This window comes from Pangasianodon hypophthalmus, chromosome 19 (genome assembly GCF_027358585.1).
Source record: "Pangasianodon hypophthalmus isolate fPanHyp1 chromosome 19, fPanHyp1.pri, whole genome shotgun sequence".
In the NCBI taxonomy this organism is placed as follows: domain Eukaryota; kingdom Metazoa; phylum Chordata; class Actinopteri; order Siluriformes; family Pangasiidae; genus Pangasianodon; species Pangasianodon hypophthalmus.
Window position 1 is genome coordinate 16,085,972 of NC_069728.1, and position 21,484 is coordinate 16,107,455.

Below are 21,484 nucleotides of genomic sequence, written 5' to 3' on the forward strand. Positions count from 1 at the left end.
TTTATGCAGAAATTTTGAGTAGACTTGCATTTAGAGCTGTGCAAATCAACCAGTTATTGGGTCATTGTGAGAGTCAATGCAGCTGTAATGGCCTCCATTCAGCATCCATTTGCTCAGGTCTGTGCTGATTTTCTTATTTCACACCAAATCAGTGTTTTTCCTTTGGTTGTTTTATTTACATGAAGGCTCGTGACGTGCTCACATTGGAGGAAGCAATTGGGATTCCTCAACACTCTCATTTCATGACAAAGCAAAGAGCAAAGTGCCAAACTGTGTGTGTGTGATCCATTTCACAGCTGTAACTGAGCATTCACAGATTACAATACCATACAATGAGAAGAGAAACTGGACTTCAATGGGTTAAAGAGTTGTTCACATTATAAAGACAAAAGCAACACGCTGTTTGACTCAATGTAAAGCGTGTCAAGAAATTTGAGTCACCTTCATAGAAGTGAAAGATCACATCTCATATATATATATATATATATATATATATATATATATATATATAATGAAGATATTCTCTTTGCTTCATAAAACAATGTTTGGTTTAAGCAAAGACCAAAGCGAATGGATCACTGGGTCTAAAGTTCAGATGTGTTAATCATGCAATTCAGAAGTCACAGCTGTCACATGTTCCACTTTGCAGATAACCCACGCTGAGCTCAAAGTGCCACTGCACTGTCATTCTTTATTAACTTATACATTTATACATTTGCCTCATTAAAAATAATATAAACCAACATTATACTGTGTATTATGCTTAAATTATGTATAATATGGTAAATTAAATTATTTCTAATTCAGGGTAATAAGCATACACAGTATGTTAATGTAAGGTACCATTTTTGGTCACAGTTTTTCCACCAGACGTTGCAAAGTGCCAGTTTAAAGCTCTTAAAGTTATTTATAAAATAAATAAAGAAATAAATTGAAAATAAAATGCATTTGAAGACTGTTCTGTTTATACCAATTTTTTATGTTTTTTTTTTTTTTTTACTTTTATGTTTTTTAAATGCCTTAATTTATACATACACACACACACACACACACACACATATATATATATATATATATATATATATATATATATATATATATATATATGTATATATATATATATATATATATAGAGAGAGAGAGAGAGAGAGAGAGTTTATTTTAAACAGTTTATACAGTGTTCTAGCAGATTAAAATAATAATAATAAAAAAAACTATGGTTAGATGATACATAAATGAAAGTGAGAAAAATTAAAATAGAAAATAGAAAAAAAAGCTTCCAAAAAGTAAAAAGTAAAAATACAAAGCAAGAAAAAAAACTTGTTAAAATACAACAACAACGTGTACAGAAGGTTTTAATAAACTTGAAGTAAACAGTGGATTCCATAATCCGAACTGAAATCAAATAAAATAGTCAAGTCAAGTGGATTTAACTGTCTGTCCTCTATAAATGTTGTATACCCTGGAACGCAATGTTGTTTCCCCGGGCCTATGGTGCAACACATAACAACCCAGTGGTACAGTACACAGTACATTGGACTACATAAAGTGCAAATACAAGAAAAAAAAAAGTGTGAGTTGAGTGCAAACAATACAATCAATCCACAAGGCAGTGCACATCAGCCAGACAGAACAGAACATAATTACTGAATTCATTTCTTAATTAATAATTAAGCATTAAAAGCAGTTATTTAAAGAATGCAGTAATTTTAAAGTTACTGGCAGGAAGAAAATAATATACTAAAGATTGTAAACATTTACAGCCCTTCCAGCTGGACTTTATGAGCAATAACCTGTGAACAGCACATGCACGTTTGGCCCTGTGGTCCGCTAACCACGCCCACAATAGCGTTAGTCAAAGCGGGGGAGATGATTGGCCAGGGAGATCTGGCAATCATGTGTGGAGGCCACGCCTCCCGCTGTGTAATCCGCTGTAGCTAGAGCGGAGAGACTTTTTCTCCATCTCACAGATGTTTCAGTATGAGCAGAGAGGAGTGCTGCAACTTTCCTGAGGAGGATTTACTTTTCCACGCGTAAATGTTCCGGTGAATCGAGGGGATAACATAACAGTGTACAAGTTGAAGGAATTTGAGTCTTATAGAAGAAGAAGAAGAAGAAGAAGAAGAAAGAGGAAAAGAAGAAGAAGAAGAAAATGCCTGTAGCTATTCTCATGCCTTTCACGGTAACCCCGAGTAGGAAGTCCGTTAGCGCGAGCTCGTTCAGGCTAACGGAGAAATTCATTCTGCTCCTAGTTTTCAGCGCCTTCATCACCTTCTGCTTCGGAGCTATCTTCTTCCTGCCGGATTCATCCAAGCTGTTTTTCTTCCGCTCCGACCCGGCGGTGGAGGGCGACACCCGGACAGGTACGGACGGAGACTCCGGAGGAACGGGCAACGACGAGAAAATCCTGGCGAAGATCAGGAGAGACCACGAACAGGCTCTGCTGGAAGCCAAGGACACGCTGCAGAAGCGGCCGGATGAAATCAAGCAGGACATCCGGAGCGAGAAGGACCAAGTTGCGAAGAACAGAGCAGGCGGCAGTGACGACGGCTCGCTGCCCGTTATCGAGTACGCGCGAGCACCTGGGGCAACGGGGCGCGAGCCCTCCGACCCGGAAACGAGGGAGAAACGAGCGAAGATTAAAGAGGTACAAAGTTATACCTTGTCGTGTACGAATTATTCTTTGCCTCCATCTTCTGAGTCGACTAAACAAACAAACAAAACATCCAGGTTGGTATAAATGTCAGCGTTTGAGTCAGTGCTGAGGTAAGTTAGCTTCCTCGGGTAATTAGCTGCCTCGTTACAGTGTAGTCAGAAGTTCGCCCTGAGGAGAGGAATAGTTTCTGAAACAAACAAAAGAACCATTAGCCTGTAGCCTGTACAGCAGCTTAGATACACCCAACTGATAATGTTAGGTTAGTGTTTAAGGCAGCTGACTGAGAAGCAAGTTCATAAACTTGATGTTATAGCAGGTTATAATGCGCCATATTCATGTTATCGCCTCAGCAATATAAAAATATCCCATGAATACACGCCATTTGATACCTCTGACATGTTAAATGTCAGTGAGTTTCGAGTTTCGCTTTGTTTTACTGAACAGGAAAAGGAAAAATAAAGTGAAATGCCACCTAACGGCTTTGCTATGTGCTAAAATAATGAAGCCATGTCACACTCTTGGAGATTACTGAAGGAACAGGGTTCAGACTACAAGCACTAAAGGTGTTCTCCAGAGTTCAGCGCCAGAAGGTCAGTAGACTTCCTCAGCGAGAATGGCATCATTGTACGATTGATGGAAGTGGAAGCTTAACCTCAGAGGAAGGTCAGCTTGCTTTTCTTTCAGTAGAAGTAGCACCGCTGTATTACTGTGATTCATTTGGATTTGATGGATTTCTCTTCCTTACAGCTGAGGCAGAGCAGTCGAGGGGTAAGAACGTTGCCCATGAGATCAGCAGTGACTCGCTTTCTGGCAGCCTGCGACATGTCAGGAGAGAGAAACCTTCCCAGTCAGCATAAAGACGCTTAAAACGCACGAAAAGAGCATGCTTGTTGGAATTCATTGTCACTACGTTTTGGCCAGAGTGAAAGTTTTTACTACATCCATTAGAAAAGGCAACTCTTGTTGTTTACCATGTGTCAGGTTGAATACAGGTCATAAGCTCAATGTCAGAAGGTCAGTAAACTTTCTCAGCATTGTTGTACACTCCTGGGGAAAAAAATCTAAAATAATTAATAATAATAATGGGCCAAGCCAAAATGGCAAAATATTAAGCTTTTAATGGTCTTACGAACAAATCATTGGTCAGAAAATTAGCAAGAATGAACAAATAGATAAAGGAAGTTAGTATGGGAAGCTTTTCCCTTTGATTTCTTTAAACGTTTAAGCCTTGTGGCTCTTGAAGGGCTGCATCAGGTGTGGAAGATCACCAAATAATGACTAATCTTTTAAGAAAAAAAAATCCCAGAAGATATTTTTCGAAAATTTTATACACCCAGACATATGTTAGTTTGAATTTTACATCAAACATTTCAATCATGATCATAATCTTACCTTTGCGTACAAGAAGACTATATAAGTGAATTTCCCCGTTTTTAGCTTTTCCACAAACAGTTCACTGCAGCAAAAGTAAACGAGCAAATGGAGGCACAGGAGGTCTCAGGAGTGAATTTGTTTAATTCTTGCTGATTTTCTGACCAATGATTTGCTGTTAAGACCATTAAAAGCTTAATATTTGCCATTTTGGGCCTGGCCCTTTTTTTTGCCCAGGAGTGTAAGAGTAACATGAGGCAAAGCTTAACCTCAGTGGAAGGTCAGTATGTTTTTCTCTCAGTAGAAATAGCAAAATAGCACCTCTGTATTACTGTGATTGTCTCAGATTTGATGGATTTCTCTTCCTTGCAGCTGAGGCAGAATACAGTTGAAGCAGAGCAGTCGAGGGTTAAGGATGTTGCCCATTAGATCAGCGGTGACTCGCTTTACACAGGCAGCCTGGGACATGCCAGGAGAGAGATCAGCATGAAGATGTTTAAAATGATGTCTTTGTTGACATTTATGGGTCGTTACATTTTCAAAACGTCTATTTGAAGATAGACAGAAGATAGAATAGACAGGTATTGTCGTATACGAGACTTCCGACATAATATGAATAATAAAAGGATGTATATTTTGGGATCAAATCAAGGTGGACCGGGTCTGACCATAAACAGACCAACTGTAACGTCATGTTTTTATTTTTGGAGGCAATTTAAAATCAGTCTAGACTGGCCCAGTAATAGATTAACCACAGAGGTACCACAGCCCGTCAGCAGACTGATGGATCAATAGTCTGGCTTCAGAACAGACAGAAACAACACACACAGTCAACTAGGGCTGTGTAACATAACAAATATACCATGTCATGTTACTTGAAAACATTTTTATATGTAATGCTATGTATATTGTAAGTTTGATAACATATGACCATCCAGTAGTGTTTTTTTTAATGGAATTGGAGTTTGCCAATACTTTCGTGTTTACAAAAATGAAATATTTAAGACCGAAAAGCAGGAAAACAACAAATCTTTGCAAAATTAAAATGTTTCTATTTTATAGATTCAATACATAATGTTAACGTTTAATCATACTTCTTATAAAATACTGACAATGCCTGTAATATCTCAGAAAAGGGTATTGTGACTTAATAATCAATACACAAAGTTCAATATTTTATCATCGTACTGCTCAGCCCTGCAATCAACAGGTTTTCACATGTTCTGCTACGCTTTCCATGTAACAGTCTCATTTTCTACATCTCAGCTTAACAGCAATAATGATATAAAAAGCTATGGTAGTTGTAACAGTCTTAACAAGTCTTAACAAGATCACCTCACCTCTAGCTCTCTCAGGCTGATCAGAGTGACGCTCCCAGCTTTTCTGAATCCTCTCATAAACAGGACATCCAATCGGTCTAAAATCGTGATGACTTCCTTGTTTATTGAATGTTAGCTTTCGATGGAAAAATCAACACTGCTGCTTGTCATTGTGTTTGAACCAGACATTTTTAGACAGGCTCCGCATACAAGTAAATAGCTTACAGTTATCAAACAATTCCACCAAAACTGCTTGGGTTAAATTTCTGTGCCATGAGGCATTTTCTCCATGCTAATACCTGCTAGGCTTGAACTAGATTTGTGTCAATAATTAAGGAGTAAACACTAGCTGTGTGCTGTTATGCACAAATAATGAATTTCCTGTAATAGCAATTGTGATGTCTTTTATTTCTCTTATCGCATGGTTATTTGCCAGTGATTACAATTCTTTTAAATTAAAGAAAAACAAGTCATACTTTTTCTATTTATACAACATTTAATCTTGCGGAACATCTGTGAAACAAATTAGTTCCTGTTGTCACTTACGTTATAGCACCTACAGTGGTTCTCTTAAAACTCTCTCTTTTTTTCGCTCTCATGGACTTAATAAGACAAAAAGCCCAGCTTGTCATGTTACTGAGAAACACGTAAAAGGCTTATCTCAAAGACTTTCTTGTGCCAGAAAATTTAAAGGAACAGCTTTACTTCTCGCTTTTATAAAGCGCTGACACTGGAGACTCCTTCCATTAAAATATTAAACATTTCCTCACAGAAAACCTATAAACAATTGCACATTTTGAATCAGTTTCTGTGGCATGTTTGCCAAATAAGTCTCAGTGTAAGTTGTTATGATAATTAAATGATAATTAACCCTAGCATCACTACTGTCATCAGCATCACTCCTGTCAACAACTCAGTTTGATAAGATGCTGCTGAGGTAATATTTGTTGTCTGTGTCATTTGAAAGGCAACATTACGGCTGACATCTGCTAGGAGCCCAAATCTGAATACAGTGTGCATTTAAAAGAACAGTTCAGCTAAAAATGAAATGTACACATTGATTCCAGTCTAAAATGTAGTCTGTCAGCCAAAGCATGTCTGCTGTTTGCTTCTTTAGTTTTGTGTTGGAGTTGCAAGCCTTATAATGCTAGCATGTAAATAAAGTTTATAGCTACCGGTTTAGTACCCAGACACAGTGTTGCTATACAGTTTCATAAAGTAGCATATATATAATAGGTTTGTATTAAAAACGTAATTAGATTATAATCCAATTCACATGTATTGTGAAAAGGCGGCCATGCCTTGTCGAGTCTGAAGCTCGAGTGGGGTGACATTAAACTAAAATGGGGGGGATCATACACATTGTTAAACTGGATTACAGGGTTATATTTTTTTGTATATTTGAATAGCAACTGATAAATTGCCTAACCGTACATCCAAAATTCACACAAGCATGTGCTTTCTTGTTAGGAATTGTTGATAGCTAATCAAATTTAGAGGTGTTATAACTGTTTGCACCACTGAGTGTGCTGCACTGAGTGTGCTGCAGATGAAGTTATACTGTATACTTTTTGTATGTACTTTTATCAAGATCTCAATTAAATTAACATTTGATTAATTCAGGTGTTGATTAGAGCACGTCCAGTGGTCAGCGTAATATTTGCATACAGAATCATGATAGGGCGGCACACGGCTCAGGTTGACTACTGAGTTTTGAATGTACTCCGTTTTCTTCAGGGTCTCTGTTTCCCTCCCACCTCAAGGTGCTTGTCAGTAGGTGCCAGTAGGTGGACTGATGGACATTTTTTCAAGGGTTCTTTATGATAGGGGAACAGTCTGGTAAAGGATTCTATACAACTCTGAAGTTACAGCTTTGTAAAGAAGTATTTTGTATGTTTGGAACTATTTTAAAACCTGCTTGACTTAAGAATTTGTTTCAGGGTGTAAATACATATGAAGTAAAACCATCATTAAGGTTTCTGAAGCAGTTTCTTCCAGGTTCTAGGCTCACGCATATCTGTGGTTTAAGACTTGCTTCTGCACCTGTGCAGGTCACGACAAGGATGAAGTTTTCCACACTTGCTAATGAGCTGTAAATCAGTGGCCAGCCTCACCTCACTGCTCCAGAATCAGTATGCACTAGGGCTCTTTAGACATCTTCCTTTAATATCTTGTAATTGTCTTCTGTCTAATCAGTGCAGTGTTGATGTTCACAATGTATCCACCACCGTCAACATGTATTGTGTCTTGAAAGATGTCTAGAGACGTGCTGTCAAAGAATACTGCTGCCTCAAATTCTCCGGTCTGTGTGTATGCCAGTATTTCATATGAGGAAAATTGCCACTATCAGAATTCATGAAACTGATACTGCATTTTTAAAAGCTTAACTTCATTGTTCTGAATATTGGCAGTGTTGAACCACATTTGCCTTTTTCAAATTAAATAGTAAGACAGATCTGAAAACATACTGTAATTAATGAAATAAAGAAGGAAAAAAGAAAGTTGATTTCATGGAATTTAGACATCAGAGTGCTTCAGCACGATCATAAATCAGCACCATTGTGAAGGTATCACTTTATTTACTCATAATCACTCATAAGCATATACAGTACAGTTAAGCTTTTTCAGTAGGGTTAGCTTCACAGCGAAGACCAGACCTGTGCTCGATTCCAATATCATGCACTTGATACTCTGTGTATGTAGGTCACTTGTTGTTTTGCTTAATCCCAACCATTTGCCAAATCATAGAACATACTTACTGCTTTCTGGCTGAACCCTGGAATCTTAAATCTACCGGTTTTGTTATTCGACCTATGTAACCCTTTGACTTGACCTACAGGCAAATTGTCTGAAAAGAGTAAAAACAGAAAGTTGTTTACTTCTATGCCCACTAATGTGTATGTAGGGCAGTGGTTCCCAAAATGTTGTCCCTGGAGCATAGCCAGGGTGTCCGTGATTTAAAAATCTCTATATTTTATTATTTTGTAACCCACCATTACAAAGCTATTATATTTATTATTATGTACTTACATTTATTAGTCTGTTTGAGTAGGCATTTAAATTAAATGCCTTCAATCCCAGTCTCAATAAAGCAATAAATCTATAAATAAAATGCCTTGAAGATAAATAACCAGAATGCTGTTGTACACATTCAAACAATGAGTCTAATGTTTGAATAGATGGATTATAATTGTAATATAAATCTGTACTGATGGGGCCCATGGAATTTATTTTACAGTTAAAGGGTTAAAGTCCCTGGCTGTGAGAAGGTTGCGAACCCGTGACTTAGGAACCAAAAAACTGAGAAATGAAAACACACATTTCCCCTTGCATCTAATGGCAATCCTTTTCAGCCAACTTGGCTAATCTATATCAAATAGATTTTTGGAGCAAGTTCCAGTGCTCTGAGCTTGAGTATTTCATGTTTCACCAGTTGAGCTCAAAAGCCAGCATTAAGAAAGTGCAGGTGAGAGTTTTTCAGGGTTACTCTCACACCCACAGGCACAGCCTGGATCCTAACGCCTGGATTAAGGTGTGTCGCTTCGGTAATCATATTAGTGCATGCTGTCCAACCTGGTGTCCTCCCACCCTTTCTGCCTCGCTGTGATAAGGTCTCCGAGGTCATTCTCTCTGAAAGTCTCATACTCCTGGAGCCTGAGAGACTCTAAACAAGATTGAGAATGATCTCAGGAACAGCACCATCCCTGCTTTATAGTTCAGTGATAATTCACCCACGCAGAGCTGAAAATAATCCCGCTGTTCAGTAGCTGGATAGGAACAAGCAGCCACCATGGGAGCCAGGCCACCATTCACGGCTTTCCCTGTGAGCTTTGCTGACCTTTTAATGGTAATTGTTCTGTGAAAAGAAATCAATGTCAGGATCATTTTGGGCACAAACAGTCAGAGGGCACTTTTGTTTACTGTAAATCGATAAACTCTAGCTAATGCATCGGATCTGACATCTGTCACCTTTTAGCCTCTAAATACAGCATTATAAAATAAAAATAAAAATTGAGTAAATGTGCACTCAAGGCAAAAGGGACATTGTTAGGATGGAACAATCCTAACATTAGCTATATGCACCAATTAGCTATATCCATTTCAGCCACTATGTATCAGTAGTTTAGATCAAACAGATGCCCCTTAAATTAGACATTTTTTCCACCTGCTAATGCTTATGGGAGTGAAGGAGAAAGCTGCAGGCATCTACTGCACGCATCTGAGTGTTCTATCCCGCTCATTCAAATAAACAACTAAGGTTTCCATCCATTCACACATCGTTTCCTTTTCCTTCAATTATGCAGATGTTAAGCTAAAGAGAAAAACCTTGCTTTCCTCCTGATGCCATTTGCTGAGGTGGTCAGAGTATCAAATATAGTAGAATGGTATTTAGAGAGCAAGGTGAGTTTTTCATTTTACTTGTTTTTATCTTTGATGGTTGTTTTTAGATCTGTCTTTTGATTTTTTTAAAGGTGCATTAGGTAAGATATGTAAAAAAAAAAAGGATTAAATGGGTGACGTTGAATAAGATTTAATTTTTTTACTCATTGAGCCAGCATATTTCCACTCATCTACACAAAGCTCCGCCCCCAAACCTTACGGTTGTTTGACTAGAGTTAGCATCTAACTCAATGGACTGTCAAGACATCACTTTCAAGCGCACTCTGACTTTCGTCTGCTTTAAAGCCAAGTGACAGCTCTGTAACTTGCAGAATTCTGCTCGTAATGATTTGTGAGGATGTGAAGGGGCGTTGGGGCTGTGTGTATGAAATGACTGACAAGAGGCCAATTCAAATAAAACCTTTTTTTTTTTCAATACATAATGAACTTGTTCTGAGACAATAGCTTATACTATTTTTCTATCATTTCTACATAATTTCTCACTTTATTATTACTAGTAAGAAATGAAAAATATTGACTGTTGCACCTTTAAAACTTTTTGGGACTTGGTCGAATCTGTCTTCTGGCTGATGCTTGTGGTGGCGCTCCAGACCCAAGCTTGAGCATCCTTGCATGTATATCTCAACGTGTCTGTTGACTTCATCGATGGCAGGGAAATTTGCTTGCCTCTGCTCCTTTAACTCTCTGTTTGCGTTGTTTGGTGCAGTCGTTCTTAGCCATTGTTTTGCGTGGCTCCATGAATCCGTAGCGTGGTGTTTGGAGCAGTGGTGCCTGGTGATGCTGCAGCTCTGCAGGCTGTGGACCGTACCAGCGTTGACCAACAGTGCTATTATTATCATTATCAGCTATGCTGTTCAAATTTGATCCTGGCAACAGCTTTTGCTGGACTTTTCTAACCAGTCTGTTTGTTTTTCCTCACTCTTTTGTGTCTTTTGTGACCTTGAATATGAGAAAGGCATTATATAAATGAAACCTATTATTATGATTATTGTTACACTGTGATTTGAGCTGGTAGCCTTCCAGTCTCTAGTGCAGAACCAGTACTGCTGAGGCACTTCCGCCTGTTTAAGTCCAACAGTAAGACATCTTCAGTGGAAAGAAGGCCACAGCAGAGGGTAATCATTCATAAGGAAACGGAGCAAGCTCTCAGCTGAATGCCCATGGCATAATACATCACAGCAGTTTTATTGAACCAGTGGCCTTTGATAGTAGTGCACTTTCTGAGCATAAGCAGGGTCATGGCATTATACAGCACTAAGCCTCGGGGGAAAACCTCATGTGGGTGGCATATTCACATTATATTAATTAAAATATACATTTTAACTAAATAGACTGCTGCAGCAAGTTCATAGTAGTAATGACCAAAGGTTTGTAAGACCAAGAATGTTCAGAGTCGAAGGATAAAGTAGAGCAAGGAAGCTAAACCCAGCTCTGAAGCCTACTGATCAGTTACAGGTCCAATGCAAGAGTTTTGGTGCTAGTGCGGTCTCACAGCGGCAGCTTTGTAAGAGCTTGTTCAAGCCAACTTGTATGAAAAGTTACAAATGGTTAATGTTATGTCAAGGGACAGGGTTAATGCTTGTAGCTTTGCTTATGACTTTGAAATGTGGCATCACTCTGGCTCCTGCCTATTTTGCTTAAGGTTATCTAGCTCTGCTAATCTAGGTTTATCAGCATGTTGGACTGAGCAGATTAGATTATGACTGGACCTAGGTTCCACGGAGTGGGTCAGATTGTTAAACAAACCAAAGGCAAAGGCAGATAACCCTGAAAGGGAAGTTACACATCCTTGTGTAATTAGTTTAAAAAAAATTAATTTTTAAAGAAGCTTTTACAGAGAAAGTTTCGAAATCAATGTCTCATCTGTTCTGAAACCAAGGTGCTAGTCAAAAGTGGTAATGTGAAGTGTGACTGTGAAAAAAAAAATCACTTTAAATGTAAATGTACCTTATTTATTGTCATAAATGAGCATTAAAAGGTAACTGTTGTCACCATTCAGTCATGTTAGTTTTCTGGCAGTTTTTTTTAAATCTGCTTATTGGTGGCTGCTTATTGGTCCCTAGTATCCAGTCCATGCTGCCTGTCTGTTTAAATCAGTCAGTTTATTTGCACCCAGCGTGCTGCCATGCTCTCCAACTGGAGAATCCCACTGTTTGCTAGTTTTTTTTTTTCTCTTTGCACTGATTGCACCAACGCACCACCATGGAGCTTGTTTTTTTTCCATTTCAGTTCAGAAGTAAAGTAGAGGTAGAATGTTACTGCTACTAAGCGGTCATGAACCAAACTGTTTTAATCGTTTACTTTCTCTACATTACAGCTGAAACTAGTGCTGACGAAGGGTCAGTTGTGACCCAGTCAGAACGTACGTGTGTCTGAATAAGCTTGGATCAAAGCCCGAGGCTACACACACTGCAGTAATAGATGCCCCCGAGCAGTCAGTCTCATTTTTGTTTCCTGAGAAAGACTTGTATCTAGGCACATATTGAAAATATCTAGAGCATATCTTCTTACTGGCACGGTTTTGTTGAAGATCAAGGCGATACTGAGACTTTAAAGACATTAACAGGCCATGAAAATTTATAGACTCTTTCAGAGGTGGAAAAAAAAACATGAAAATGAGTCTCTTATCTAGGCAAGCTATGCAAACAAGCCTTTTTTGGTATGGACGATGAACAATGGTGTGCATGTTGTATTTTCCATTCAATGTTAACAGCAGATCAGAGCCAGATGATGGCTTCATTGAATCAGAACATGGCTGAGGTAGAAGGCATCTGAGTGCTTCTGATTTATTGGATGTCCGGAGACAATCAGCACAGAGGTGCACATTGATTAAAAGGTTTGCAGGCTGTGTGTGCACTACGTACCTGAAGTCCTGACCCTCTCTGTGGACCTGATTCTGCTTCAGATTGACTTGGAGAGGTGACTGAGTGTAAGTATGTCTGTGTGCAAGGCATTGTATGTTCTAATTCGTCATGCTCAATGAACTCCTTTCTGAAACTGTGGGAAAAAGCCATTCTTCGTTTCAAGCAAAGCAATAAGGTAAAATTGTGTAGTTTGTAATGCCTCCTGTACACAGACTGAAGAGCTGTTGGTTTTATCGTTGGTTTTATAGGGGCACAAGGTGACGTTAAGTGGAGGAGTTCTAATATAGTTGCCCTTGCCCAGTCTGCCCTTGTGATACTTACCTCAGTTGTTTTAGTGGAGGGGAAAGCCTAAAGTGATTTGCCTTGAGCCAGGTCTTTATTGGTTTTCTTTGTGTCAACATTAGATTCATAGCAATCTATTATATTGTTATTCTTTTGCACTACTTGTTATATCTGACACTTTCATAGTAGAACTGTGTACTGGTCGGCGCCGCACTGTGTCTTACTGTGCCTATTGTCCTGTTTTAGTAGTTATTATACTGTCTTTTGCTGTTTGCACACATTTGCACGTGCACTTTATGTAGTAACGTGTAGTCTCTTGTAGTTCTGTGTTGTGTTATGTAGCATCAAGGTCCTGGAGGAACATTGTTTTGTTTCATTATATTCTGTACTAGCTGTATTTGATTGAAATGATAATAAAGCCACTTGACTACACTTGACATGTTGCAGTTTCCTTGTTTCCCCATACCTAAAGTGCCTGAAAAGGTCTTGTGCTGTGCTTGAAAACAGGAAGGTCTGTAGTCTGCTCAGTTCCCGTGAGAATCCCGCATGCTTTACGGTCAAGCTGTAGAATGCCAGTTGATATGTAAGGAATAGCACACATAGTGACAAGCTGTTATAGGAAAATAATCAACAGCGGAATTGCTGCCATGACCGCGAAGAAGCCATAGACGCACATTCGGAAGTGTTTTGTTCATCTTATGCACAGAGATTTTTGTTAAAGAACAATTGTACTAATCCATTTATTCGTAATTTTTAATTCCACACATACTGTTGGTGGTTCTAGCTTTGAAGCTCAACGATCGGTTGATTACCAAGCTAATAAAGTTTAACATAAATGTAGAGTGAAGCACTCTGAGATTAATTAATTAATTAATTTGTTGGCATGGAGGAAACCTCCCTGATTTATGCGTCACTTTTTTTTCTAGAAGTGGTTTAAGCATCCTGTAAACTTCATTTACATATATTTATAGATATATATATGCATCATTTAGCATAAGTTCATTTCAGTTCTGTTTTATTTTTTATAGTGTTTTTTAACAACAGACATTGTCACAAAGCAGCTTTACAGAAATCCAGATGTAGATTTGAGCTGCAAGTCATTTGGATCTTTTATAGTTGTAGTGTGTGCTTGACAGAATATATTAATTTTAAAGCTTTATTTTATGAAGATGGTGGCACTTCGATGGCCTGCAGTCACCACTCAACACTCCTTCAGAGTGCCAGGCAAGCGGCTGTAACTTTACTCGGCTTCCTTCATTCAGCCACGAGGCCATGCCATCTCTCGAGACCCTGCGCTTGGCAGCGTATCAATGAAACACTGTCCTAGAGAGAGTAAAAGAGGGTGTGTGTGTATATGTGTGCGTGTGTGCGTGTGCGCGGTGTGCCAGGCTGGATGTGGACCTTGTGCCAGCGTGGCTCATGCTCACCTCTTGAGCTGCACCTGTCCTTGAGGCACTTGTCCATCTACAGGTTTCCCGAGACTCACTGGGGGGTTAGGGATCAACTGAAAAAAAGGTACCTAAGGTAGCTACCTATACTTTTCCTTGTTGCTGGGGTGGTACTATCAAGGGTACACCTTTATAGTATGTATCTTTTACTTGGGAAGGTCCATGTGGAGAACGTTTAATTCATTTTTAGAGAAAGTTTAAAGGTACATCAGTGGTTTTTAAAGTCCAATTATGTATTTTAGGTATTAGGTATAAATTAGGTATAGATACATACTAAAGGCACGGAAGAGGTACCACCGATGGTACCAACCCAGCGACAAGGAAAAGCACAGTTTGGTACTTTTATGAGAGTGTCATATCATATTATCAAACTTGAAGACATTTCCATGATGCTTCTGTAGCAAGTTCAATCGTACTTTTATTTAATTTCTCCAAAAATAAATGACCACTGAAAAGTAGGAAGAATTGAAAAATCTGTTAAAAAATATAGCGTAATACAATTTTGAAGATTCAGAACTAAATTGTCAATATAATATAATATACAGTATAAAATTACTATTATGCACACTGTAAGAGAAAAGTGTATTGTAGTAACATTAATCACACTATTGATATTACATCATCATACTGCCCAGTTTTTTTTTTTTTTTTTGAAGCCATACCTTTTTTCTAAACGTCTGTGGTTTTGTAATACTCCTCACCTATAAGGACCACACAAACACACCAAATGCACAAGCAGCAGGATCTCGCTCGTGCAAAAGGACAGCTGGTTATAGATTATTCAACAGGGTCGTTAAACTGCTGTGTCTTTGCTCAGCAGAAGATAACAGGACATGGTGTGTGTGTGTGTGTTATGTAAAATGTATTAGCAGTCATTGCCCTCTGTGGAAGCTAGTGTATTTGTTTCAGTACTGTTTCTGGTTTATTTTATCCAGCTGGAAAATTTGCAACTGGTGATACTGAATTCAAATGACCTTTTAAGCTCTTGCGTATTTTATTAGACAGTGTGTTTGTTTCAGTGTGGCCACCGATCCACCATGTATGGAGCCAAAGTTGCTCTCCTTTCGTTAAACAAGTGGAGACATCTTCCCTGTTTGTCATTAGGTTCTTACTGCTGTAATGTGATATTAAAGGAGCCATGTAAAGGATGTAATGTCTCACACCAGGGGCTCGTTCTCCCCTCTGTCAGGTTATTGATCTGCAAAAGCACCACAGCTTACCTAAATGACACCATTATGGCAGTTCTCAGCCCTGCTCTGAAACTGCAATGGTGGTGGCGTAATGGACTTTTCCCTAATTCACCTTAAGAACAGAAAGCCTAGTACAGGTCAGTGCGGTTGTTTGGGATAATGGCACATTGGTTTTGGTTTAGCATGTTCTCCTTGTGTCCGCGTGGGTTTCCTTCATGCTGGAAGGGGGATTAATGCCCCTAAATTTCCCTAGTGTGAAATACTATATGAACACTCCCGGGCTTGCAAACAGCTTTCACACTTCATAAAATGTATCAAACTTGGGCCTCAAACGGCCCAGAGTCTGAATAAAAGATATAAATCTTTACCTGAGCCTTGTTGAGCATGCATTCACTTACTGTAGACAAGACTGAAGGTAAAAGTCTTTGTCAGTAGTGGGGATAGCAAGGAGTGTGTGGTGATGTTATCCATGTCCTACTGAAAATGAATGAATTTGGGGTCAATCGAAAATATGAACGTGTGATAAATTCATATGAATGCTTATGCTTTACGTAATTTATCAGGTTCCACTTGCTGTCTGTCAGCTTGGTGGTTTTGTTGTTGCATCATTGCTGAAGATAAGATGCTGTTATTTTCTCTTTGTAATCGTTGCTAAAGCAAAGTGCATTTGCAGGCATGGCAGAATCAGAGCTGTCGGCGTTAATTACAGCAAGATGCCTGAATTTCTTTGGAAATCCCACACTGTTTCATCCACGCTTAAACAGCGCTGTTTAGACAGAGATAATGAGATGTTCCTCACTGCAAAAACTGCTTTTTTTATGATCCACTCAAGACAGCGAACCAGTCAAAGATGATGAAATGAAATCAGCCTTTGCACTGGCCACATTCTGCCACCACAAGATATTGATTATATCACTACACTCTTTTGTTTCCATTCGACAGGTCTTATGCAGTGATGTTTTTCTGACTGCAGCAACCTCCTCGCAATATATAAGTGCTTTTCTAAACCACACATGCTGCAGAATGTTTCAGTTTCGGTACATAGTGCTGATGTATTTTTATATATGAGAGAAGTTTTATTTTCAATGAATGTTTCCTTCTCTATGATGGCCATTACTTCATGTGTTGACTAACTAATTTAAACCTATACACACTGGCACTGAGAGCACACTGTTGTATACAACCCCAGTGGCTGGGGTTGGTTCCCTGGCTGGGAATCGAACCCAGGCTACAGCAGTGAGAGCACTGTGGCCTAACCACTAGTCCTCCAGGGACCCATTTACTGTGCTTTAGTATACAGGAAAAAAAAACATCACATGCTTTTCCCTTTATGGATCAATAACCATAACTGATAACTATACACACAACCTCCACTATCTTTATTATGTTTATGCTACGTTGGACAGTAGGACGCCTCCCACGAGCTATAAAATATGAGGAAATGTGAGGAAGACTGACCGGTTCGTGATTATGAAGGGACTGACAGCAATGCAGGTGTCTCTTTTCTTGTTTTCAAGGAAACAAATGTCAGGCTACGTGATACAAAAGCACAACAGGTGTACTTTATTTCTGACCCTGGATTTTCAAAGAGTCATTGTTCTGCATTTCAAAAACACTTAAGAGCGAATGCTTATTGTTTAAATACCCTGCCATTTCAGAGATACCTGCACTTCCCATGGCAAGAGCTCTTGAGCAATGACACTGCAGTTATGAACAGCTGTTCCAACCCACCTGTCATCTCCTTGCGAGTATACTCTCCTGGATACCAGGCTGAAACAGGACCTCATGCTGAAATTCATAACCTCCATTTTCTGTGTAATTACACGCACCATAATGATGACCGTACGTGTGTTTCTTGCATCGTCACTGCACAGTCCAGTCTGTCCACAGTGACCTACTGCATTGTTTTAGTGGAGTTTGTGGTTTTTTAAATCATTTTTTATTGTATGGGGTTTTCCATCCAGCACTTTTCTGCAAATTTTGAAGTTCAATCCTGCATGGCAAAGGCTAAATATTACCCCCAAAAAGTTTTTTATTCTTCATTGTGGTGGAAAAACATAAACAAAAACTCCTTTTCGAATAAATGATGACGTGTTGAACATAAATCATGTTTCAATGCTGATCATAAACATGGTTGCAGAGGACAATCATGCTGTTTTGGCAGGTTTTAAAAGCAATAGAAATATCCATGTCTGTGAACTTTGGTATGTTCTCACCGTGTCCGCATGGGTTTGCTCTGGGTTCTCCGGCTTCCCCTCCCAAAAACATGTCAGTAGATGTATTGGCTGCACTGAATTGCCTATAAGTGTGAGTGAGTGCTTCCATGGTGCCCTGTGATGGTCTGCCTCTCATCCAGGGTGTATTCCCAGCTTGCATCCAGTGTTCTTGGGATAAATTTCTGGATCCATCGCAGCCCTGACCAGGAAAAAGCAGTTACTGAAAATGGATAGATGTGATGACCAACCTCAAATCTGTCCATAGTGCTGCTGTTGTGTTGCTTTTCCTTGCATAAATAGCCATGAACTTTGAGTAATGCAGTCGTTTCTCCCTAGTCACATTCATTTGCCTTTTCTTTTGCAGAATTTTCAGAAATTTGTTTAAAAAATTGCAAAACATTTGAATGGAGACCCAAATTTCCATTCTCATGGTTGACATTTTCAACCATTCAGTCAGGGATATATTGTACGCTATACTTACTTGTGCTGTTGCTTTTGAGAATGAAACACCTTTTTGGTGTCTGATTTTTACTTTGGACTGTCTGTTCTCACAAAGGTTGCACAAAAATCTATAATTACCAACTACAGTCACGTGCTGGTTAGGTCCTTTTTTTGTTTAAATGCCCTCCTGCTCACACAGTTCCTGTTCACTTACATCACCTCACCAATCTCTCATTTTACTTCCTCTTGAACTTAAGACAAATAAAGCAGCTTTTCACGTTACTAAGAAACAGGAAAGAATGAAGTCTTCTGTCCTGAAGACTTTCCCTTGGCAGAAAACTTCCTGTTTGTTACAGAGAGACTCTTTCCATGAGTGTTAAATCAACATCTCCTAACAGAAAACATTACTATATCAACAAGTATATGTTTTTCTGTGTTAAACAGCAGCACATTTTTTAAATTTGTTTATTCTTAGCCTTAGAATATGTGGAGTGTCGGCCATACAAGTTCCTGAGAACGCGCTGTTACTATAGAAACAATAATATATTAGAACTAGCTCTTTAATATAAACCTACGGGTTGAATTATAGCCAGAGCTATTGCCAAAGTTGCTGGTACAGAAAGCTAATCAACACCTTATAACCAATTAGTTTCAAGAATTCAACAAGAATCAGCCAAAAACATGTCAGTAGATGTATTGGCTGCACTGAATTGCCTATAAGTGTGAATGAGTGCTTCCATGGTGCCCTGTGATGGTCTGCCTCTCATCCAGGGTGTATTCCCAGCTTGCATCCAGTGTTCTTGGGATAAATTTCCGGATCCACCGCAGCCCTGACCAGGAAAAAGCAGTTACTGAAAATGGATAGATGTGATGACCAACCTCAAATCTGTCCATAGTGCTGCTGTTGTGTTGCTTTTTCTTGCATAAATAGCCATGAACTTTGAGTAATGCAGTTGTTTCTCCCTAGTCACATTCATTTGCCTTTTCTTTTGCAGAATTTTCAGAAATTTGTTTAAAAAATTGCAAAACATTTGAATGGAAACCCAAATTTCCATTCTCATGGTTGACATTTTCAACCATTCAGTCAGGGATATATTGTAGGCTATACTTACTCGTGCTGCTGCTTTTGAGAATGAAACACCTTTTTGGTGTCTGATTTTTAATTTGGACTGTCTGTTCTCACAAAGGTTGCACAAAAATCTATAATTACCAACTACATTCACATTGCTGGTTAGGTCCTTTTTTTTTATTTAAATGCCTTCTTGCTCACGTTTTTCTGCATGGCCCTACGTTTTATAAGCATTAAAAGAGTACAACCATGTTCAACAATGAAATCAGGGAATCCATAATGATCGTTTAATAACAGACATGTCATAAATCACCAAATGAAGCCACTCTTTTAAGTATACACAGTGAAAAGTAGCCAAAATAGCATAAATGCACTTATTTATCATAGCCAGTACACACAAACACAGCCATGGTAGAAGACTTTATGTATTCATTAAAAAGTTATTTCAGCTGTGTTGGCCTCAAGTGCTCGTGTTTGTCTCTGAGTTTTCTCATTATTAGCCTTACCATAGAAGCGTCTCATAATGTTTCTCTAATAGCTATAATACCATTTTCTTATGTTTGAGTTATTTGTTACACCACTTCTTATTTTCCCATTTGCATGCACTGAGACTTCTGTTCACATTTGCTTTGCATGGTACTTGACTTAAGTGAAATCCTAGAAAAACTGTCTGTGTACCTCTAATCACTTAATCTAGATACCAGAAGAAGCTCAGCTTCACTGAGGCAAATGAGGAATATGTAATGTGAGCTGAGGAGTTTGGGACATCAGGGAGTTACAGGTGTGATGTACCCAGTTGGTCTGGGTTTATGTTGTTCCTGCTTTTTCTCATCAAATCTGTAGTCCTGTAAGGCTTGAAGTGGGAGAATACTGAGTTCTATAGGACATTAAATAGGTGTGTTTTCTTGTTTGTTTCCTCGTGCCTTAATACCATTGAGATCAGTGGTGTAGAACAAGACACATTCATTCAGTCGGTTAAGAGTCTTCTTAAATTGGAAGTAGAGTGCCTGCCTGCTGTGAGCAGATTGTACATGCTGAGGAATGGGATGAGGGGATTACAGATTTCTACACTGCGGAAAAATTTGGTTCGGTGTATAAATTGCCTGAAGATGAGAGAGCAGAAGACAGACAGATTTCTAACCTCATTTCTTCTGGAGATGAGTTGAGATTAGGCATGAGACAGAATTTCGCTGTCTCGCCTATCGTGATATGAAATACTAGCAAGGCGATCTGAGGTGTATCGCGATGTTTCTTTTTGATATTCTACCTCTAGCTGTTCAGCTCTACCTCTTCTTCCACGCTTCTTACCAAATCCAGCTCACAGCCTCGTATCGTTTGGTTCATGTGAACTTGGAAAAGATAATACTGAAAAGACCTGTAGTACGCTACTGCTCAACTTTTTCTACACTATCCATATTTCACAGCAGATCTGTAGAATAGCCATCCAAATGGTAGTTACTGTAAACCGATGAATATATTTATTCATTTAAGGCAGAAACTACCATCAAACATCCTTTCCATATTAATGACATTGCCAGGAAATACCTTTATGACACTGAAAATGATTAAAATAACATTAATAATAGGGGGAGGTTACACCTTATATTATAAATCTTGATATACGTTCCTTACAATACAATGTATTGATATTGCATTAGTGGTTCGATTTGTTGTCATTAAAATAAATGTATTAAAATATTAAAACATTTTAAAAATGCGGTTTGCATGACTTGCATCAATCAATCATGAGGATGACATTTGAAAGAAGATTAAGAATGATACTAATGTTATGGAATGCCATGCAAAACAAATTACTTTGTAAGTTCCTGTTCACATCACCTCACCAGTCCCTCATTTTACTTCCTCTTGAGACAAGTAAAGCAGCTTTTCATGTTACTGAGAAACAGGAAAGAACAAAGTCCTCTGTCCTGAAGACTTTCCCTTGGCAGAAAACTCGTATGGCCGACACTCCACATATTCTAAGGCTAAGAACGAGTTCCTGAGAACACGCTGTTACTATAGAAACGATAATATATTAGAACTAGCTTGTTAATATAAACTTGCAGCCTGAATTATAGCCAGAGCTATTGCCGAAGTTAATCAACACCTTATAACCAATTAGATTCAAGAATTCAACAATACCGTGGTATAAACTCGAATAATTTGCATTACATTTATGGCATTTGGCAGCCCTCCTTATCCAGAGTGACTTAAATTTATCTCATTT

The 21,484-nt window shown here is 38.7% G+C and overlaps 1 protein-coding gene across 1 annotated transcript in view; it reads left to right on the forward strand.

Annotated features, from left to right (window-relative positions):
- The first annotated feature begins 1,946 nt into the window (after positions 1-1,946).
- The window catches only part of man1a1 (mannosidase, alpha, class 1A, member 1), a 110,341-nt gene continuing 90,803 nt past the window's right edge, over positions 1,947-21,484 (forward strand). Inside the window, exon 1 of the mRNA XM_026922803.3 lies at positions 1,947-2,647. Coding sequence (XP_026778604.1) covers positions 2,153-2,647 — 495 coding nt within the window. The 5' untranslated portion in view covers positions 1,947-2,152. The remainder of the gene's footprint in view (positions 2,648-21,484) is intronic.